Here is a 19206-nt window from a genome sequence, read left to right on the forward strand (position 1 = left end):
GGGGCAGCTTCGTCATGTAAAGGGTGGTGCACATGTGAAATAATGGCTGAGATGGACACATTAGCACGTCCAGTGAACCAAGCTCCCTAGCCCTATTCAAACCTTCTAACCATATTTACCGGAGTGCCATCAAGAGAATGGATGAACCCTGAACCATGAGATCCGCTGTCTGCAGAGAGTCAGATCAGAGGTATTCAAGACTGGTGACCAAAGTTTAGAGTAAATTTTATTATCAGAGTACATATATGTCACTCTATACAACCCTGAGAATCATTTCCTGCGGGCATACTCAGCAAATCTATAGAATAGTAACTATAACAGGATCAATGAAAGATCAAGCAGAGTGCAAAGACGACAAACTGTGCAAATACAAATATAAATAAATAGCAATAAATAATGAGAGCACAAAATAGGAAGATAAAGAGTCCTTAAAGTGAGACCATTGGTTGTGGGAACATCTCATTGGATGGGCAAGTAAGTGTAGTTATCCCCTTTTTTCAAAAGCCTGGTGTTTGAGGGATAGTAACTGTTCTTTAACCTGTTGGTGCGAGTCCTGAGGCTCTTGTACCTTCTACCTGAGGGCAGCAGTGAGGAAAGAGCGTGGCCTGGATGTGAGCATCTCTGATGATGTTAAAGTAGGTCAAGGTACAATCTCCAGAAAGCAATCTTATAGGAAAAGTGGCAACTTGGGACTAAACTTGAATCAATGTAGGAAGCTCAAATTTTGTGGCAAGGCTTGAATACTATCAACTCTTATGAAGTTAAATTGAGCGACACAGGAGTCAGCAAGGACTTCACCCCCAAAGGTTCAGAGGTTCATTTGTCATCACAGTATGTCTGCAGTATACAACTCTGAGATTCTTCTTCTCCAGATAGTCACAGAAGAAAGAAAACCATGGAATTTCAAAGAGAAACAACACTGACTCCCCCGCCCCCACACAAAAAAAGAATGGCAACAGCCTCCACACCCCACCTAAATGCACAAAACTCAACAGGAACATCGGCCAAATGAGCTCGATGCCTTCTATGCACACTTTGACCATCAAAGCATGGAGGAGACATTGCGAACTCCCTTGATGATCCTGTGATTTCAGTCTCTAAGGCTAATGTGAGAGGATCCTTCAGGAGAGTGAGCCCACAAAAAACATCTAGTCCGGATTGTCTACCTTGTGAAGAACTAAGGACCCGGCTGATCAAATGGCTGGAGGTCCACTGAGATCTTTAATCTCTCGCTTCAGCAGTCTGAGGTACCCACCTGCTTCAAGCAGGCTTCAATCATACCTGTGTCCAAGCAACACATGGTGACTTTTCATCAACTACAGCTCAGCAATCAATACCATCGTCCTCTCAAAGCTGATTGACAAGCTCCTAAGACCTAGGTCTCAATACCTCCTCATGCAATTAGATCCTCAATTTCTTCATTTACAGACCCCAATCAGTTCAGATTGGCAATGACACCTCTTCCACATTCCCCATCAGCCCCCGGCTTTACTCACTTTACATTGTGTGGCTAAGCACAGATTCAATGCCATATTCAAGTTTGCTGACGTAGGCCGAATCAAGGGTAATGATGAATCAGTATGTAGGAGGGAGATTGAACATCTGGCTGAGTGGTGACATTAACAACAACCCCTTACTCAATGTCAACAAGACCAAGGAGCTGATTATAGACTTCAGGAGGAAACCAGGGATCCAGGAGTCAGTCCTAATCAGAGGATCAGAGACGGAGAGGGCCAGCAACGTTAAATTGCTTGGTGTTATTATATCAGAGGATCTGTCCCAGGCCCAGCACACAAGTGCAATTATGAAGAAAGCACAGCAGCACCTCAACTTCCTTAGGAGTTTGCAAAGATTCAGCATCTCAAACTTTGACAAACCTCTATAGATGTTTTGTGGAAAGTATATTGACTGGCTGCATCACAGTCTTGTAATGGAAACACCAATGCCCTTGAATGGAAAATCCTATAAGTAGTGCATATAGCTCAGTCTATCACAGGTAAAGCCCTCCCTACCATTGAACACATCTACATGAAACGCTGTGGCGGGAAAGCAGCATCCGTCAGGGATCCCCACCACCCAGGGCATGCTCACTTCTTGCAACAGGAAGGTGGTATAGGAGCCTCAGGACTCTCACCACCAGGGTCACAAGCACTTATCAACCATCAGGCTCTTGAACCAAAGGGGATAACTTTACTCACCTGATCACTGAAATGTTCCATCAACCAACTGTCTCACTTCAAGGACTCTTCATCCCATGTTCTCGATAGTCATTGCTCATTTATTATTTCTTTTATTTTGTATTTTCAGTTTGTCATCTTCGGCACTCTGGTTGAACACCCGAGTTAGTGCTGCCATTTATTGATTCTGTTATAGTTATTCTATGGATTTATTGCAAGAAAATGAATCTCAGGGCTGTATATATTGACTTGTACGTACTTTGATAATAAATTTACTTTGAACTTCGAGAGTGTCCTGACCAGCTGCATCACCGTCTGGTATGGGAATTGTAAGGCATCAGACCGTAGGATCCTGCCATAGATTGTGAGGATTCTGAGAGAATAATTATCAGCATCTCCTCTCCACCCGTCCCATCAAGAAGTGCTGCACTCACAGAGCCCTCAGCATTGTCAAGGGCATCTCCCATCCCAATCTCTTTGACCAACTTGCACATGTACAGAATTTTTAAAAAAATTGTTAGTATTATTTTACGTATCTGATATATGTACTGTGTTTTGCACCTTGATCCCAGAGAAACATTGATCCATTTAGCTGTATGATTGTGTAGGGTTGAATGACAATAAATGTGAACTTAAAATATCAGCTGACAATTTCCCCCCACAGATTCTGCCTGATCCACTGGGAACATCCAGCAGTTCATTTTTTAGATCCACATTCTAGCATCTACAATCTCTAGTATCTGTTCTTGTTGCTTTCCCTCAGAAATGCAATCATTTCAAAAAAGTTACTGATTAGAAACTTTTCATTGGAACGAATCCTGTGAAAGCTTTCATAATTGTGTTTTAATTTTATGTTGAGGCTCAGAACGAGAAGTGGCAAAGCATCAAATGTTGGTGAGGGAGGTGGTATACAGGCAGTGCCACACTTTTCATGTCTGAAAGGATAGGAGCCAGGAGGGAGATCAGTTGGGAGAGATGTGGACAAGGGAATTATGTAGACTAATCCCTGTGGACAGTTGGGGGGGGGCGCAGTGAGGAAAAGATATGCCTAAGTGGTAGGAACTCATTGAAGATGGCATTTGCTATAGAGAATGATAGAGAGTCATGGGATGGTAGTTAAGGACAAGGGGAACCCTATCTTTGTTATGGGATGGGTGGATCAGCTGAGGGCAAATGTGCAGAAAGTGGAGATATAGGAGAAGGTCATGGCGGAAGAGAAACTGATGGTGGAAGGACATCTCAGATGTTGTAGAATGGGAAGCCTCATCCTGAGAATAGAATTGAGAAAAGGGAATAGCATTATTACGAGCGATAGGGAGCAAAGAGGTAGAGTAAAGATAACTAAAAGTCCATAGATTTGCAAAAGGTGTCAATAGATAATCTATCTCCAGAGTTAGGGACAGAGATCACAAAAGGGGAGAGAAGTGGCAGTGATTAATCAGCAGACACTTGCAGGATATAATTTTGTGTCAAGCATTATGGAAATTGGAGAATAGAATTAAAGACATTCTCTCATTCACATTACACAATAATTCAATACAAGGATATTGTAACATTAGCAGCTGTGATTTCTATTATTGTTCAACAAGAGCTAACATGAAGCAGGAAGCAGTGTTGCAGGTTTTCAAATAGCTACACAAGTGAAGAACAAATGGAACACCAGTATAGTACACAGTGGTGCATAGTTCACTTACTGAAAGATAGCAAATTAGAATGAAACAATTGCCCATAAATTAATTACATAAAGAACCTAGGACCACACTTTAAGTATACACACCATAGAATGTCGCACTATACTATTTTATATTAACACATGCAGTGGACTTAAAGACAACACAACAGAACTATGTCTGGTTCAGTCAGCTTGCCCTCAAACTTGAATATTGAGCAAATATTGAGACAATACACTGCCTGAATCATTCCACGTTTCCACTGGATTGTTCGTGTAAACCCACTTCAATCAATTGGTTCTCATTGTGGATGCCTATTCACAATATTGGGTAGCACAGTAGAGTAGCAGTTAGCAATCACTGATCTGCGTTCAATTGTTACCACTGTCCACAAGGAGTTTGTACTATTTCCCTGCGACCGCATAGGTTTCCTCTGGATGTTCCGGTTTTCTCCCACATTACAGACATGTGGATTAGGGATTTAGAGATGCAGGCATGCTATTTTGGCACATGAAGCTTGGCATTCTTGCATTCTGTGGCCATCACAACCCTAAACTGTGCTGGTCATTGATACAAAAATGATGCATTTCATTGTATGCTTCCATGTACATCTTGCAAATAAAGCCAATCTTCAAAAATAATGTAAAGTCAGATAGGTACTTTCTAAGGTCTATGAGGAAGTATTTGAGCTTAAGTTTGATAGTCACAAATGTTAGGAGGTATCAGGTTAAGGTGAGGAGAGTCAGGTGAGATAATGGGACAAGCTAGCAGGAAGTGAAAACTGCTCTCGTGATGGAACCGAGTTGTGCACTTTGGCCTGCCCCCCCCCCTCATTCCCATTTCCCTCTCACCTTATCTCCTTCCCTGCTCATCACCTCCCCCTTCCTGTTCTTCCATGGTCTTTTACCCTATATCAGATTCCCCCTTCTTTTTCACCAATCAACTTCCCAGCTCTTTACTTCACCCCTTTCCTGGTTTCATCAATCATCTACCACCTTGTACTTCTTCCTCCCCCCCCCACCCCCCACTTTCTTGCTCTGACTTCTCATCTTTTTTTCCCCAGTCCTGGTGAAGGGTTTTGGCCCGAAACGTTGACCATTTACTCTTTACCACAGATGCTGTGTGCGTGTGTTGTTTGCACTTTGGCTATCATTTTGCTGATAAATTTTGCACTTGATCTTGACAAATGCTTTATTTGATAGCAAAGGAAGCCAAACAAGGGAATGAGTGGATTGCAAGCACAAGACTCGTAGTTTTGTTGAACTGAATGCCAAACAGTTTCGTATGAGATGCTGAAATGCAGGTTTTTATCAATGGAAAGCAGAGGTTATAAAATAGACGATGAAAAAGACAGGGGAACCATGTTTCAAATTCTAGGTTGTGGTCAGTTAAATTGCGTAACTACATATTCTATAATTAGAACCAACAATTCTTGTCTTTGGGTGTGTGAAAATAACAAGTCAGAATTCTTAGTTATATCCAGTGACATCTGAAAACTGCACTGATATAACCTCGATAAGAACAGGATTAGATGCAATTACATTGAATATGCATGTATTATTGCTCATGCAGGGGTACACCACTCAACAAGTTGCATCTTTAAAAAAAACTTTTCAGAAGAATAGACTGATTAAGCTGAGACATGGACCGTATCCTCTTTCCATTTATAGTGAAATATGAATGAGAAGCCTAGATTAGTCCACACTCTAAATTTAGGCTAATTTCTATTTTAGCATTGGATCTGATAGATTGAAGAAAGAAACCAAGGCATCAAAACATAATATATCGAGGAAATTGAATATACAGTGAAGTGACCACAGAGACATACATTTGAGATTAAATAATGAGAACAAGAATAAATAGACTGGCATTTATTTATGATATTTTTTTAAGTACACAGAATTTCACATCCGTCATGTTTTTAAACTTCAGTTAGCCAGATCTAAGATTTATTTAAATACTAGCAAATATTAGTGTATCACTCAGCAGGTAACTGACTCTTGCATTACTGCTCTTGAAAATACATGGATATTTGGCAAACATCACCAAATGAAAGAAATCCCTTTAAAACAGCAGGAATAAAATGAGCTTTGTATAGCAGAATGGAACTATAACAACATTTTTGGTCAGGAGTTATTTCACTTTTTTTTAAATATAGTTAATAGCATTGGAAGATTTCCAAAGCTTTGCATTTCCTTCATGAATTCAGTGGAATGCATTTTACATTATACCATCCTCTCTAGTACGTGTATTACCCTGCTTCTACTCAGTAAACAAGTTACTGGTTGTAGTGTCTATTGAATAGGATGTGTGCATAACACCACATACATAATACATCCTCATTCCAGTGCCTGGTCATCTCAATGTCTCAAACAAAGTCTGCATTTGACATAAAGTCAACAAGTCTAATAAATCTTGGGTGGAAGACTCCCAACGTCCTAATTGGCATGCCATACAAAATGACTTTATTCATACTCCCCATCATACATTTTACAGTGAAACTAATTTACATCTCAACACAAGATGCTAATTCCAATTATCAAAAGTTTGTAAGGCTAAATAAAATAGATGTTTATTATGTGCTTGATGATATGCCTCACATCAATTTATATTTATGAAGTGTTAAAAGTATCAATATCTAAATGCAGAAGGCACTTTAAACACCATTACATGTGAAATCTGTTGGGGTAGACATCCCTCAATGTACTTGTTTTGAGATTGTTTAGTTTAAAAATATTTTATGTAAAAAAAAAGAACACCACACAAACCAAAAACTTTGGGCAGACTGAGGTCAGAAATTGATCAGAGGTTTTCAAATAAGTTCTTCATGGAAGCTCATCCCGGTGTCATATTTAACAAGTTCTTTAAAAAAATAAATAATTTATCAAAAGTTGTATTTCTGGACATATTAATACTATCCCTATACTAATAAAAAGTACAAGCTGCTTACTTAGCACACATTTGATGGCAAGTGCAGTGACGTAACAGCACACTGAATGAATTCCAGCTGTCTGTAATTGTACTGTCAGCCAAGCAAAGGGACAGAAATCAGAGCGCTCCCTCTGGCTGCTCCAACACATGGAAAAGCTCCATGCTGAAGGCAAATCAATCAACAACCGCTCACTTTTGATGACTGATCCAAATTAATTTTGTGTAATAACCTGACATGAGCAAACATACTGTTGCTTTATTATTTGCAGCAGTAGCATTTGTATTCCATGCTGGAGTGACCTTGATGTGGAACTTATGCAGATTGAAGCAATTCCAAAAACCACTGCGGCTCTCAACTAAACTTCATGTTATTAAATTATTTGGTATGTGTTTGCTTATATTCCCTTCCACACAATCACAAACAAAACTTTAATGGAAGTGACCAGTTTCTTGGCACAGGTCATGATGTAACACAAAGGGTGGGGGGGGGGGAGGAGAGAGAGAGAGAGAGAGAGAGAGAAGACTTACAGTAAATATTAAACTAAAGCTAGATCATTGCACTATTCACTCATTAAAGAAATCTAAAATTTTCACCGCATTAAAAGATAAATGGTGAACATTTTAAATAAGTTTCTCTATTCGGTGGTGAAGAAAACTACAGATATTCGGGTACATATTCAGAATCATAGCTAGGGTTACCATCAAATTAGGAAAACATATAGCTTTAAAGTTCTCTCCTTGTCCTTACTCAGAAATGTGAACCCTTTTAGTAATTCTTCATGGATGAATGTGGACTATTAGTGAGAAATTCAGTCACAGAGATCACTGCCAAGACTCATTCTGTCCACATAAAGTACAATCCTGAAGTAACCCGAAATGGGAGTTTGGGCTAATTTCTACCTTTTTTTTCCAGGACTAACCTGAACAGTGATAGGGTTGGGACAAAATTGTGCCGGACAGACTAAGTAATAGCTTGCATCTTCAATCAGTAATACTGACTTAAATAGGAGTACTTAAAAATTCAAACAATTCTACACTGCCAGACATATACAAATACTACTGTTCTCATGAGAATTAAATAAAAGGGCATTGAAAATGAAACTGCTGTATAGTTACTAAAACAAAAGATGTTTATGAAGGAAATGGCTAGCTGTTTGTTAAGTGTGAGTTCTAATTTACATATAATTAATATGAGATTAAAACTTTACTGCTTAAATGATTTTCATTTGTTAGCTTACAATAAAGTCTATTTAAGACAATCAAGCAAAGTTTTCAGAAACATGCATTTTTAAAATTAGCAGTTAAAGCCACTGGATTCTTTTACATCAACATAAAAAATACAAAAAAAGTAACTTGCTTGCAAAGGTGGCTATACTCTTGCACTGTCATTTGCCATCTTCAATGCAATGGAACGGAAATGCAAACCAGTTACTGAGGTAATTGTCATGCATTTATGTTTGGCAACAAGACTGCGAGAGATATCTAATACTTTTACCCTTCTGTAGAATTTTTAGACTTGAATTACTGAGTTCACCCTTGCATTTGTACATGCAACTCTTTCCTAGTTTGGTCATGCCAGCTCATTGGATGCACCTTCAACAAACCAGCAGCTTTCTCTTGATCCCTTTACTAAGCAAACAGTCATGAATTGGGAAAAAAACAAGCGTTTAATCTTTTACTAATCTATCCCCTAAATAGCTCTAATTTTAAACTCTGAATTTTCAGTAGGCTATCCCAATGAAAGCAGCTCTCAGATATTCCACATCCACCCACACCTCCCTACAAATGACATTAAAATTCATAAATGAGAGAGTAATAAATCATTGTCTGGTAAGGTTACAACTGCTACTGTTATGAGCAGTATGTCTATGTTACTGATTTGCCTGTTAATTAAAATGAAAAGGTACAGTGCTGTAAACAGTATAAAGTGTAGATACAGCTAAGATACAAACCATATTGCACTTGGAAATGTCTCAATACTCCCTGGGTTATATACCAGAACATCACAGGCAGCCAGCGATAAATTAGAACAAGTGGAGGCAACAGCATTGTCTTCAAGTAAAAAAAAAGCATGCCCCCGATAGCTTTCATGTAAACAATATAAAAATGTCACAGTAATAACAGACCTTTATGTGAGTTAAGGCAGCAGCTTAAAAACGCTCTTTACAAAGAAAAGATCTTTACTTCAAATCTATCAAAATATTTTATATGGCTTCCTGACATCCCTTTGGACTACTTTGTCTCAAAAATATTCCTCCAGAATACCAAAGTGGGAGCATTCACAGAGTCTAAAATAGTGAGCATTCATTCATCACAGGGACTTTAAATGAGAAAAGCTACACTGTGAATGCACTCTTGCATATCCAAGATAAGAAGTTCAATCCATTAACAAATTGCATTTCTTCTGAGGCCAAGAAGTAGATGGCACTTAACAATTCGGAAGGTTGCTGAAAGATAACTTGTTGGCAATTACTGTCATCTGTCAAAGCAGCCAGTTGTATATGTGTGATGTCCACTTAAAAAATTACTACCATAAGCCACAGTGATGCAGTGTCTGGGCTCTGTGGTTATGGCAACCTGCATAGCAATGGGTCCCTGAACAGGCAGTGCTCTAACCGTGGGCTGTAAACTGGCCTGCAAACTTGGATATGACTGTAGAGTATAGTTGCTGCCAGAACTTCCTGAGATAATGGTAGCCCGGCGGCCCTGCACATGGCTCCTATGGGCTTGTATTGAAGCCTGAGGTTGCAAAGGTGAATGGAACTGTACCAGCTGGGATGGGGCATTCTGGGTTAGATGTTGGTATGGAGCCTGCTGAAACAGGAGCTGGGGTGAGGATTGGTGGAGATGCTGCTGCTGCACTGCTGCTGACTGCTGTCCTTTGGTTTTGTTGGCTTCTTTGACATCATTGTCATGGGCACTAAAAACAAAATAAAACATTTCTAATATCAGACACTCTCCATTACAATTTTCATTTTCATCATATGTTGGCATGAAAAATTCAGTTTGTCAAACTTAATTTCTCATTAGAATAGTTTCCAACATCTTATTAATTGTATTTCTTGATAATTGATTACCCGTTTGTGATGAAAAGTGCACTGAATTCTAACTAAGTTATTGAATTGACACAAGGCCTCTTCTAACCTCTCCAAGTGACTCAAGCAGAAAGTGCCATTAAATAGCAATGGAAGGTTAAAAACACAAAGCTGCATTGACAACCAGAATCAGGTTTATTACCACTGGCATATGTTGTGAAACTTGTTGCTATGCAGCAGCAGTACTTTGCAAGACATAACTGTAAAGTATATATTAAAAAAGCTTAAATTAAAGAAGTAGTGCAAACACACACCTCACAAAAGAAAAACATTCAGATCTAGATGCTTTCCAATTAGTGTTCTGAACCAGGAAGGTAAAATATCATACCCAATTCTCACAGTGATATTAGTGTACCTAATAATGCCAACTAGAAATACATGAGTTCATTCAAGTGAGTACAAATGACGCAGGAAATTGTTAATGCTTTTCAAACACATCAGAAACTTCTTGGATTAGTACTGCCGACAAAATGGCCAATTTAATTAAAACTGGAGACGTTTTAATTACTCAACAACAGTCTTAGATACGTATATTGATTAGATATATACATTTTGCATTGTCCTGAGGTAATTTTATGTATTGCACTGTACTGCTACCACAAAAGAAAGTTCATGACATATGTGATGGATGATAAACCTGATTCCGTTATGGGTTTCTATCGTGGACTGAGAGTGGAAAAGGGGAAGGGAGGGGGGAGGGAGAGGTTTGAAATCAAATAATCTTGCCTGGTGTCTCGGGGCGGGGTGTATCTACACATATGCCACAACCCAATCCCTGACACTCCTCTGCCACCTGCCCTGCACCCCTCTGTGGCACTCCACCCTTGCCATTCCCAACATCTTGTGCTCCAGCCAGATTAGATCTCTGCTCCGCACTGACAAATACAGTACTGTGCAAACATCTCCAGCACCCTAGATTCTACATGTGCCGAAGACTTTTGCACAGCACTGTATATGATCAGATGAGAAGGCAGTTAACAGTGAGCAGGAGCATTACTCCCAAGATGCTGGATTTGAGCAATAGGTATTAACATTGGATAGGACAGAACTCTAATTTTCCTTTCAAGAAATGGATCAGTAGGTGCAAATTCTAAAACAAAATAATTCACAGGCACACAGTTAACAATGGGCAGTATTGTTTTCTTGTTCTTACTTATTAGAATAACACATTAGGTAGTTGTTATGCAAGATAGCATTGCGTTTAGCTCAACGCTATTACTGCATGGGGTGTCAGGACTCGGAGTTGAATTCCGATGTCATCTGCAAGGAGTCTGTATGGAATATGTGGAGGTTCTCCGGGTACTCCAGATTCCTCCCACAGTTCAAAGACAGTGAGTAGGTTAATTGGTCCTTGTAGATTGCCCCACGATTAGGCTAGGGTTAAGTTAATGGGTTGCTGGCAAGAGCCCAGGAAGACCTATGCTGCAGGGTAAATAATAAATAGAAAATAAAATAAATAGGAACATATTAAGTCTGCTTATCCAGCGGTCCCCAACCACCGGGCTGCAGAGCATGTGCTACCGGGCTGTGAGGAAACGATATGAGTCAGCTGCACCTTTCCTCATTCCCTGTCACGCACTGTTGAACTTGAATATAGGGTTGCCAGCTGTCCTGTATTTGCCGGGACATCCCGTATATTGGGTTAAATTGGTTTGTCCCATATGGGACTGCCCTTGTCCCATATTTCCCCCGCTAAGGTAGAGTGCTCCTATGAAACCTTTCATGCCAAAATGGCGTAAAGCGAAGAAGCAATTACCATTAATTTATATGGGAAAAATTTTTCAGCATTCCCAGACCCAAAAAAATAACCCACCAAATCATACCAAATAACACATAAAACCTAAAATAACCCTAACATATAGTAAAAGCAGGTATGATATGATAAATACAGCCTATATAAAGTAGAAATAATGTATGTACAGTGTAGTCAGGAAGATTAAGCCAAAACCGGTTTGTGGGGAAAAAATTGGCACGTACGCACATGCGCACCTCACACATGCGCACACAGATGCCCGCACAAGGCTTCATGGTCATGGTAGTCTTTCCGGGGGTAAATAGAAGTGTCCCGTATTTGACTGCTACTTTTGTCCCGTATTTGGGAGTGAGAAAGTTGGCAACCGTAACTGTAAAAGACGTGTTGAGGTGAGTTTAACCCTACTTGAACACCCCCCCAACCCCCCGCCGGGTCGGCAAGAATATTATCAACATTCAACCAGTCCGCAGTGCAAAAAAGGTTGGGGACCCCTGTGCTTATCCTTTTAAAAGAAAACTCTGCCCACTGAAATATCGCACAGGACAATTAAAAACTACTGACATTGGAGATCTAAAACAACAGAAAATGTTTTGATTGAGGCTTCAACCCAAGATGTAAATTTTGCTTCTCACTCCACAGATTCAACTTGAACTGTTAAATATTTCCAGCATTTTCTGCTCTTAGTGAAAAAGATTGGCTCTGGATTACACAACAGGCACTGCAACCAAAGTCTCAATTTTATTCAACTATTTCCATATAGACACAGCCAGAGATCACAGATATGCAGATTTGTCTCCTGAAGAGGAACGCATCCCACACACGTTTAAAAAAAAAAGAGTATAACATGTCAAATCAAAATATTCACTTTTAGATTTAACATGTTCTCAGTGTTGTTCTTAGTCTTCTAAATTGATGAAAGTGCAAGCTGAGATTCAGTTTTGGTTTATTCTACTCTAAGAGATAAGTAATATTAGAAAAAGGATAAAGGAGGATTTTCTAGTACCATTTAAAATCAATTCAAAGAGGACATAAGAACCATACAAATGCAAACTGATCAAAATGCAAACCAAGCAACTGTTCTTTTCAAGAGGGGAAAAAAAAAGTGGATGCATCTTACATCAGCATGAGCTCAACACATGGAGTTAAGTGCTCCCACGTATATCCAGTCAGCAGGTGAAGATGAGTGGTTAGGGATGGACTGATGTGTAAACAAATACGGGATGCCGTGATGCAGGCCGCAGCTACCAGTGATGGACGAAAACTCAGAAAGTTGTGATCTACAAGAAGAGGAGCAGAATGTCATTAAGAATTAATCACAGTAATTCCATAATTCATGATTCCAGTTCATGTAATGAACCCAAGGATATTTTGCATGGCAATACTGATGTAAAAGCATTTTTTGCATTAGAGCACAGAAGTAAGCCCTTTGACCCACTGTGTTCACTACTGAGCAGCCACTTAGACTAATCTCATTTTATTTTCCGGTATTCACATTAATTTCCCATCAATGCTACCACTGTACACCTACATTAAATACTTTAGTACATTTTCTTTGCTTTCTAATTATTCATTCTCAGTTATCCAGTCTGCAAACTAATCTCCACTGAAGTCACCTAGTTTGTTAACCTACAGTTGCAAGAAAAAAAATTGTGAACCCTTTGCAATTATCTGGCTTTCTGCATTAATCACTCGTTAAGTGTTGTCTGATCTTCATTTAAATCAAAATAATATACAATCTGCCTAAACTAATAACATACAAGCAAATTGGACTTTTCATGTCTTCATTGAACATATTGTTTAACCATTCACAGTCCAGGCTGGAAAAAGTATGTGAACCTTTGAATTTAATAACTGGTAGAACCTCCTTTAGCAGCAAAAACCTCCACCAAACATTTCCTGTAGCTGCTGATCAGACTTGCACAATGGTGAGAAGGAATTTTAGACCATTGCTCCATACAAAACTCTTTCAGTTCATCAATATTTCTGGGATACCCCGCATAACAGTCCTCTTCAGGTCATGCCACAGCATCTCAATTGGGTTCAGGTCTGGACTCTGACTTGGCCATTCCAAAACATAAATTTACGTTTTAAACCATACTATTATTTACTCTTGCATTTCGGACCATTGTCTTGTTGCATCATCCAATTTCTATTAAGCTTCGGGTGACAAACTGCTACCCTGACATTCTCCTCTAAAATATCTTGATACAATCTTGACTTCATTGTTCCCCTCAATGACTGCAAGCTCTCCAGGCCCTGAGGCAGCAAAGCAGCCCCAAACCATTATGCTCCTTTCACCATGCTTCACAGTTGGGATGAGGTTTTGGTACAGGTATGCAGTGGTCTTTTTCGCCAAATATAGCAGTATGCATTTCTGACAAAAAGTTCAACTGTTGTCTCATCTGTTCACAGAAAATTGTCTCAGAAGCATTGTGGAACATCCAGGATCTTTTGCAAAGTCGAAAGGTGCAGCAATGTTTTTTTATTATTTTGGACACCAGTGGTTTCCTCCATGTTGTTCTTCCATTAACACCATTCTTGTTCAGTCTTTTTCTTATAGTGGACACATGAAGAGAAACTTTAGCAAGTTCTAGAAATTTCTGCAGGTCTTTTGCTGTTACTCTTGGGTTTCACCCCACGTTGTGCTCTTGGTGTGATCGTTGCAAGATGCCCACTCTGAGGGATAGTGGCAACACTAGTGAATTTCTTCCATTTGTAGACAATTTCGCTTACTGTGGACTGATGAACACTCAGGTCTTTAGAAATGCTTTTGTAGCCTTTTCCAGCTTCATGCATCTCTACAATTTTTTCTTCTATAGTCCTCTGAAAGTTGTTTTGATTGGGGCATGGTATACATAAACAAACCTTTCTTGAGAAGAGCAGGCTCTGTCAGTAACCTATCTTTGTGTGTCCTTTTTAATAGGGCAGGGCACCTCTACAACCCACACCTCCAATCTCATTTCATTGATTGGAACACCCGACTCCAAGTAGTTTTGTAGAAGGCATTACCCCAGAGGTTCACAGAGTTTATTTTGAACTTAGACTATGATTGTTTAAATGGTGTACTCAGTATTGACGAGAAGCAGTATAATGGTTTGTGTTATTAGTTTAGGCAGATTGCGTTTGTCTATTATTGTAACTTAGATGAAGATCAGACCACATTTTATGAGTAATTAATGCAGAAAACCAGATAATTGCAAAGGGCTCACAAACTTTCCTGCAACGGTACATCATCACTTTAATTCTTCACATCTGTGAAATGTTAATGCACACATTTAATGATTAAATTCCATTGGCTTCACTCATCCTCCTGATCCCAAATTTCCAGCATTCCCATCAAACAATACAAGCCAAAGAAGCATTCATTATCTTATTTCTACCGATGCCAATAATTCATATTCTTATTTTTCAAAAAAAAAGAAAAAGGCAAACAAATGACTACTTATAGTTGCTCTTTGTATCTTGGATATACCCCAAGGTGCTTTACAGCCCAACAAATTATTAAATTTAGCATTAACTATTATGGAACTTTTAGAAATTGTTTTGTGGTGGTGCTAATTCAGAAGGGAGCAGCTTTAAATGTCATTCTGGGATGAGTGCAGAGCCAACAGTTAGATGGGTTCATGTGCAAGATGGCATTAATGACAATGCAAAATTTTAATATTTTATTAAATCAAGGCATTTTGACTTTCTCCCTACATTGCTCCAGCATTAAAAAGGAACAGCATTGCTCAGAGGATCAATTATCTTAAAATGTTAATTACACTTTACTCAATGGGCCAAATTTCCTCATAACCTCAGGATTGATTTCTGATCTTCAGCAAAGTTAGCTGAACTTGTCAAAGACGGCAGTTGTGATACTACATTTAGGCCTTATTTGGGATTGAAAATCCTCTGGAGATAATGAGCATGGCTTAAATGTGATGCTTTTCTCCAAGCCTGGTGGAAGATGGAAATCTGAAGAACATAAACTGGATCTCATGATGAATGACTACTTGGAAGTATTATCAAAGGTCATCCAATTCCTGTAAAACCCTATCCCACCATAAATTAGTGCCTTAGGGGAGCAAGAAAGGAAGCTTCTGTCTTTTGGATAGCACATGGGATATAATGCAAATTCCACTTGTGCTTCAAATTTAGAAGCATTCATCACTGGAGGCAAGTACCAAATGGCGCTACAACAAGGGATCATTACATTTACAGGAAGTGTAAGAGATTCTGCAGATGCAGGAAACCTTGAGCAACAGACATAAAATGCTGGAGGAACTCAACAAGTCAAGAACCATCAGTGGAGAGGAATAAACAGTCGACATTTTGGGACAAGACCTTTCATCACAACTGGAGAGACAGGGGGCTGAACCCAGAATAAGGTGGTGGGAGAAAGAGTACAAGCTGGTGAAACCTGCTGATGGGGAAGGTTGATTGGTGGGGGAGAGGGGAACAAAGTAAGAATCTGGGAGGTTGTAAGCAGGCGGGGAAGAGAAGGGGTGAAAGGGAAACCACAACAGGCAATGGTAGAAGAGAGAAAGGGGAGGGGTAAGAAATTACCAGGTTAGAGAGATATTGATGTTTATGGCATCAGGAGGCTGCCCAGATGGAATATGAGGTGTTGCTTTTCCAACTTGAGGGTGGTCTCATCACGGGCAGTAGAGGAGGCTGTAGACCAACATATCGGAATGGAAATGAAATGGGTGGCCATCAGGAAATTCCATCTTTTGTGGCAGATAATGTGAAGGTGCTTGATGAAGCGGTCCCCACATCCATGTCAGGTCTCACCAATGTAGAGAGGTGGCCACATTGGGACCACTAGACACCATAGATGACCCCAATAGACTTGAAGGTAAAGTGTTGCCTCACCTGGAAGGACTGTTTGGGGCCCTGAATTGTGGTGAGGGAGGTGGTGTAGGGGCCAGTGTAGTACTTGTCCCATTTGCAGGGATAGGTGCCGGGGTGGGGGGAAGAGATCAGTAAGGAGGGACAAATGGACAAGGGTTTCACATAGAGAACGATCCCTATGAAATGCAGGGAGTGGGGAGGAAAGATTGCTTAATGGTAGGATCCCATTGTAGATGATGAAAATTATGGAGAATGGTGTGCTGGACACGGAGGCTCATGGAGGTTGTAGGTAAGGACAAGGGGAGCCCTACCCCTGCTATGGCCAGAGGGCAGATGGGTTGAAAGCAAATATGAGGAATGGAGGAGATATGGGTGTGGGCAACATCTGAAGTGGGGGAAAGGAAACAGGTGATGGAGAAAGTTGATTGGTGGGGGAGAGTGGAATGAAATAAGAAGCTGGGAGGCTGTAAGCAGGTGGGGGGAAGAAAAGAGGGAACATACCGGACCACAGACCCAACTAGATCCCCCCAACCACCATCCTCCTCTGTCTGGGGAAACAAGTTCTCAATTCCTCTTTTGGCTCCTCCAACTTCTCCAAAGCTAAGCTGTAGGCATGGGCATATGCACAGGCCCGAACAATACCTGCTTTTTTGTCAGTTAGGTGGAAAGTCCCATGTTCCAATCCTACACTGGTAACACTCTCCAACTCTTTCTACACTACTTTGTCGACTATATTGGTGCTGCTTCCTGCATCCATGCTGAGCTTGCCAATTTCATCAACTTTGCCCTTACTGCCCTCAAATTTACTTAGTCTATCTCTGACACTTCTCCCCCCTTTCTCAGTCTGTTTCCATCTTGGGAGACAGATTATCTACTGATAACTTTTGTAAATCTATCGATTCTCACAGCTATGTTTCTTCCTACCCAGTCAATTGCAAAAATGCTATTCCCCTTTCTCAGTTCCTCCATCTCCACCATATCTGTTCTCAGGATGAGGCTTTCCAGTTTAGAAAATCTGAGATGTCCACTTTTTAAAAGAATAGGGTTTCTTTTTCACCATCAATGTTGCCTTCATCCAAATCTCCTCCATTTCCTAAACATGTGCCCTCACTACATTCTCCCGCTGCCCAATGGGGATGGGGTTCCCCCCATCTTTAGCTACCACCTCATGAGCCTCTGTATCCAGCATATCATTCTCCGCAATTCCGTCACTTACAACAGGATCCTGCCACTAAGCATGTATTTCCCTCCCCTTCACCCTGCACCTTCCGTGGAGATCACTCTCTTGTGAATCCCTTGTCCATTCATCTCTTCCCACTGATTTCCCTCCAGGCACTTATCCTTGCAAACACCTTATCCCTGCTACACCTGCCCCCATACCACCTCCCTCACCACCATTAAACGCCCCAAATGTGCCTTCTAGGTGAGGCAACACTTTAACTGCGAGTCTGTCAGGGTCATCTCCTGTATCCAGCCTCTTCCACATCTGTGAGACCCTACACAGATTGGGGGACCACTTCGTCAAGTATCTTTGCTCCATCTGCCACAAAAGGTGGGATTTCCCGATGGCCACCATTTCAATTTGTCTTTTCATTCCAATAGGTCAATCCATGGCCTTCTTTATGGCCATGATGAGGCCACTCAAGTTGGAAGAGCAATACCGCATATTCCATTTGGGTAGCCTTGAACATATATTTCTCTGACTTCCTATAATTTCTCCCCCCAACCCAATTTTCCATTCACTACTCTAATTCCTGTCTCATCTCTTATCTTCTCCTCGCCTCCTTCTCCTCTTTCTCCCATGGACCATTATCCTCTCCTATCAGATTCCTCCTTCCAACTAACACCTTCGTGTTTTATATTTCATCTTTTTATTTTTTCCCCCACCCTCCTCTAGACCTGGTTTCACCAGATCACCTGCCAGGTGTACTCCTCCTTTTCTCCCCCAGTCCTGATGTAGGGTCTCAGCCCAAAACATCGACTGTTTATTCTCTCTATAGATGCTGCCTGACTTGCTGAGTTCTTCAGGCATTTTGCTAATTACGCTTCTAGTTTATTTCTTTAACATACCTTGAAGAGACACTTCTAAAAAGTAATGGGCATATTTTTCCATGAAGGCTTTGGTTTTGGCAACGGAGGTAAGCGGCCAACCATTGTGGAGGTCACTCTCGTGGACCGAGCCTGAGAGGTAGTAGTCGATGAAGTGTGCAGCTGTGGGCATGCAGAGGTTCCAGTTGAAAGTCTCAAGCAACAGAAGCTCCATCTGGAGCAAATCTCGTTTGTTCAGCACCAGATGCAGACTATTCATGAAGCCCAGGCTGTTGAGTTGCTCCAACTTCGGCACCCGATCTTCCTTCTCTTCAAATTTGCCTTAAGACAGAAGCATTAAGAGTCAGAATTCCACTTTCCAATCCGATTTATCACATGCCTCAAACAGAATAGAAACTCAGGGTTAAAAAACAGTTTATTTTTAAGGCAGCAATCACTTCAATTACTTAATGAATTGACTGCAGAGTCCACTCAAGAGATTGGGGTAGCTTGTGCAAAACAGTTTTCCTCCAAATACCGCATTCATAATTCTTGACCTGGGATTTATAAGAGTTAAATAATTTGTATTTACTAGGAAAAAAGAAAATTGACTAAAGTAAAACAAAGCTTGTTATTTTGAGAATGCCAACACACAGCAACATCCATTACACTCACACTTCCTTATTTGTAAATGCCAAACCACAATAGGAAAAAGC

General features: G+C 40.4%; 1 protein-coding gene across 1 annotated transcript in view; it reads right to left on the reverse strand.

Annotated features, from left to right (window-relative positions):
• Positions 1-5717: 5717 nt before the first annotated feature.
• ccnjl (cyclin J-like) overlaps positions 5718-19206 on the reverse strand; it is a 75713-nt gene continuing 62224 nt past the window's right edge. The window contains exons 3-5 of the mRNA XM_072263692.1: positions 18533-18832; positions 12744-12903; positions 5718-9698 (exon numbers count right to left, since the gene is read on the reverse strand). Coding sequence (XP_072119793.1) covers positions 9254-9698; positions 12744-12903; positions 18533-18832 — 905 coding nt within the window. The 3' untranslated portion in view covers positions 5718-9253. The remainder of the gene's footprint in view (positions 9699-12743; positions 12904-18532; positions 18833-19206) is intronic.

Source organism: Mobula birostris, chromosome 7 (assembly GCF_030028105.1).
Source record: "Mobula birostris isolate sMobBir1 chromosome 7, sMobBir1.hap1, whole genome shotgun sequence".
NCBI classification, from domain to species: domain Eukaryota; kingdom Metazoa; phylum Chordata; class Chondrichthyes; order Myliobatiformes; family Myliobatidae; genus Mobula; species Mobula birostris.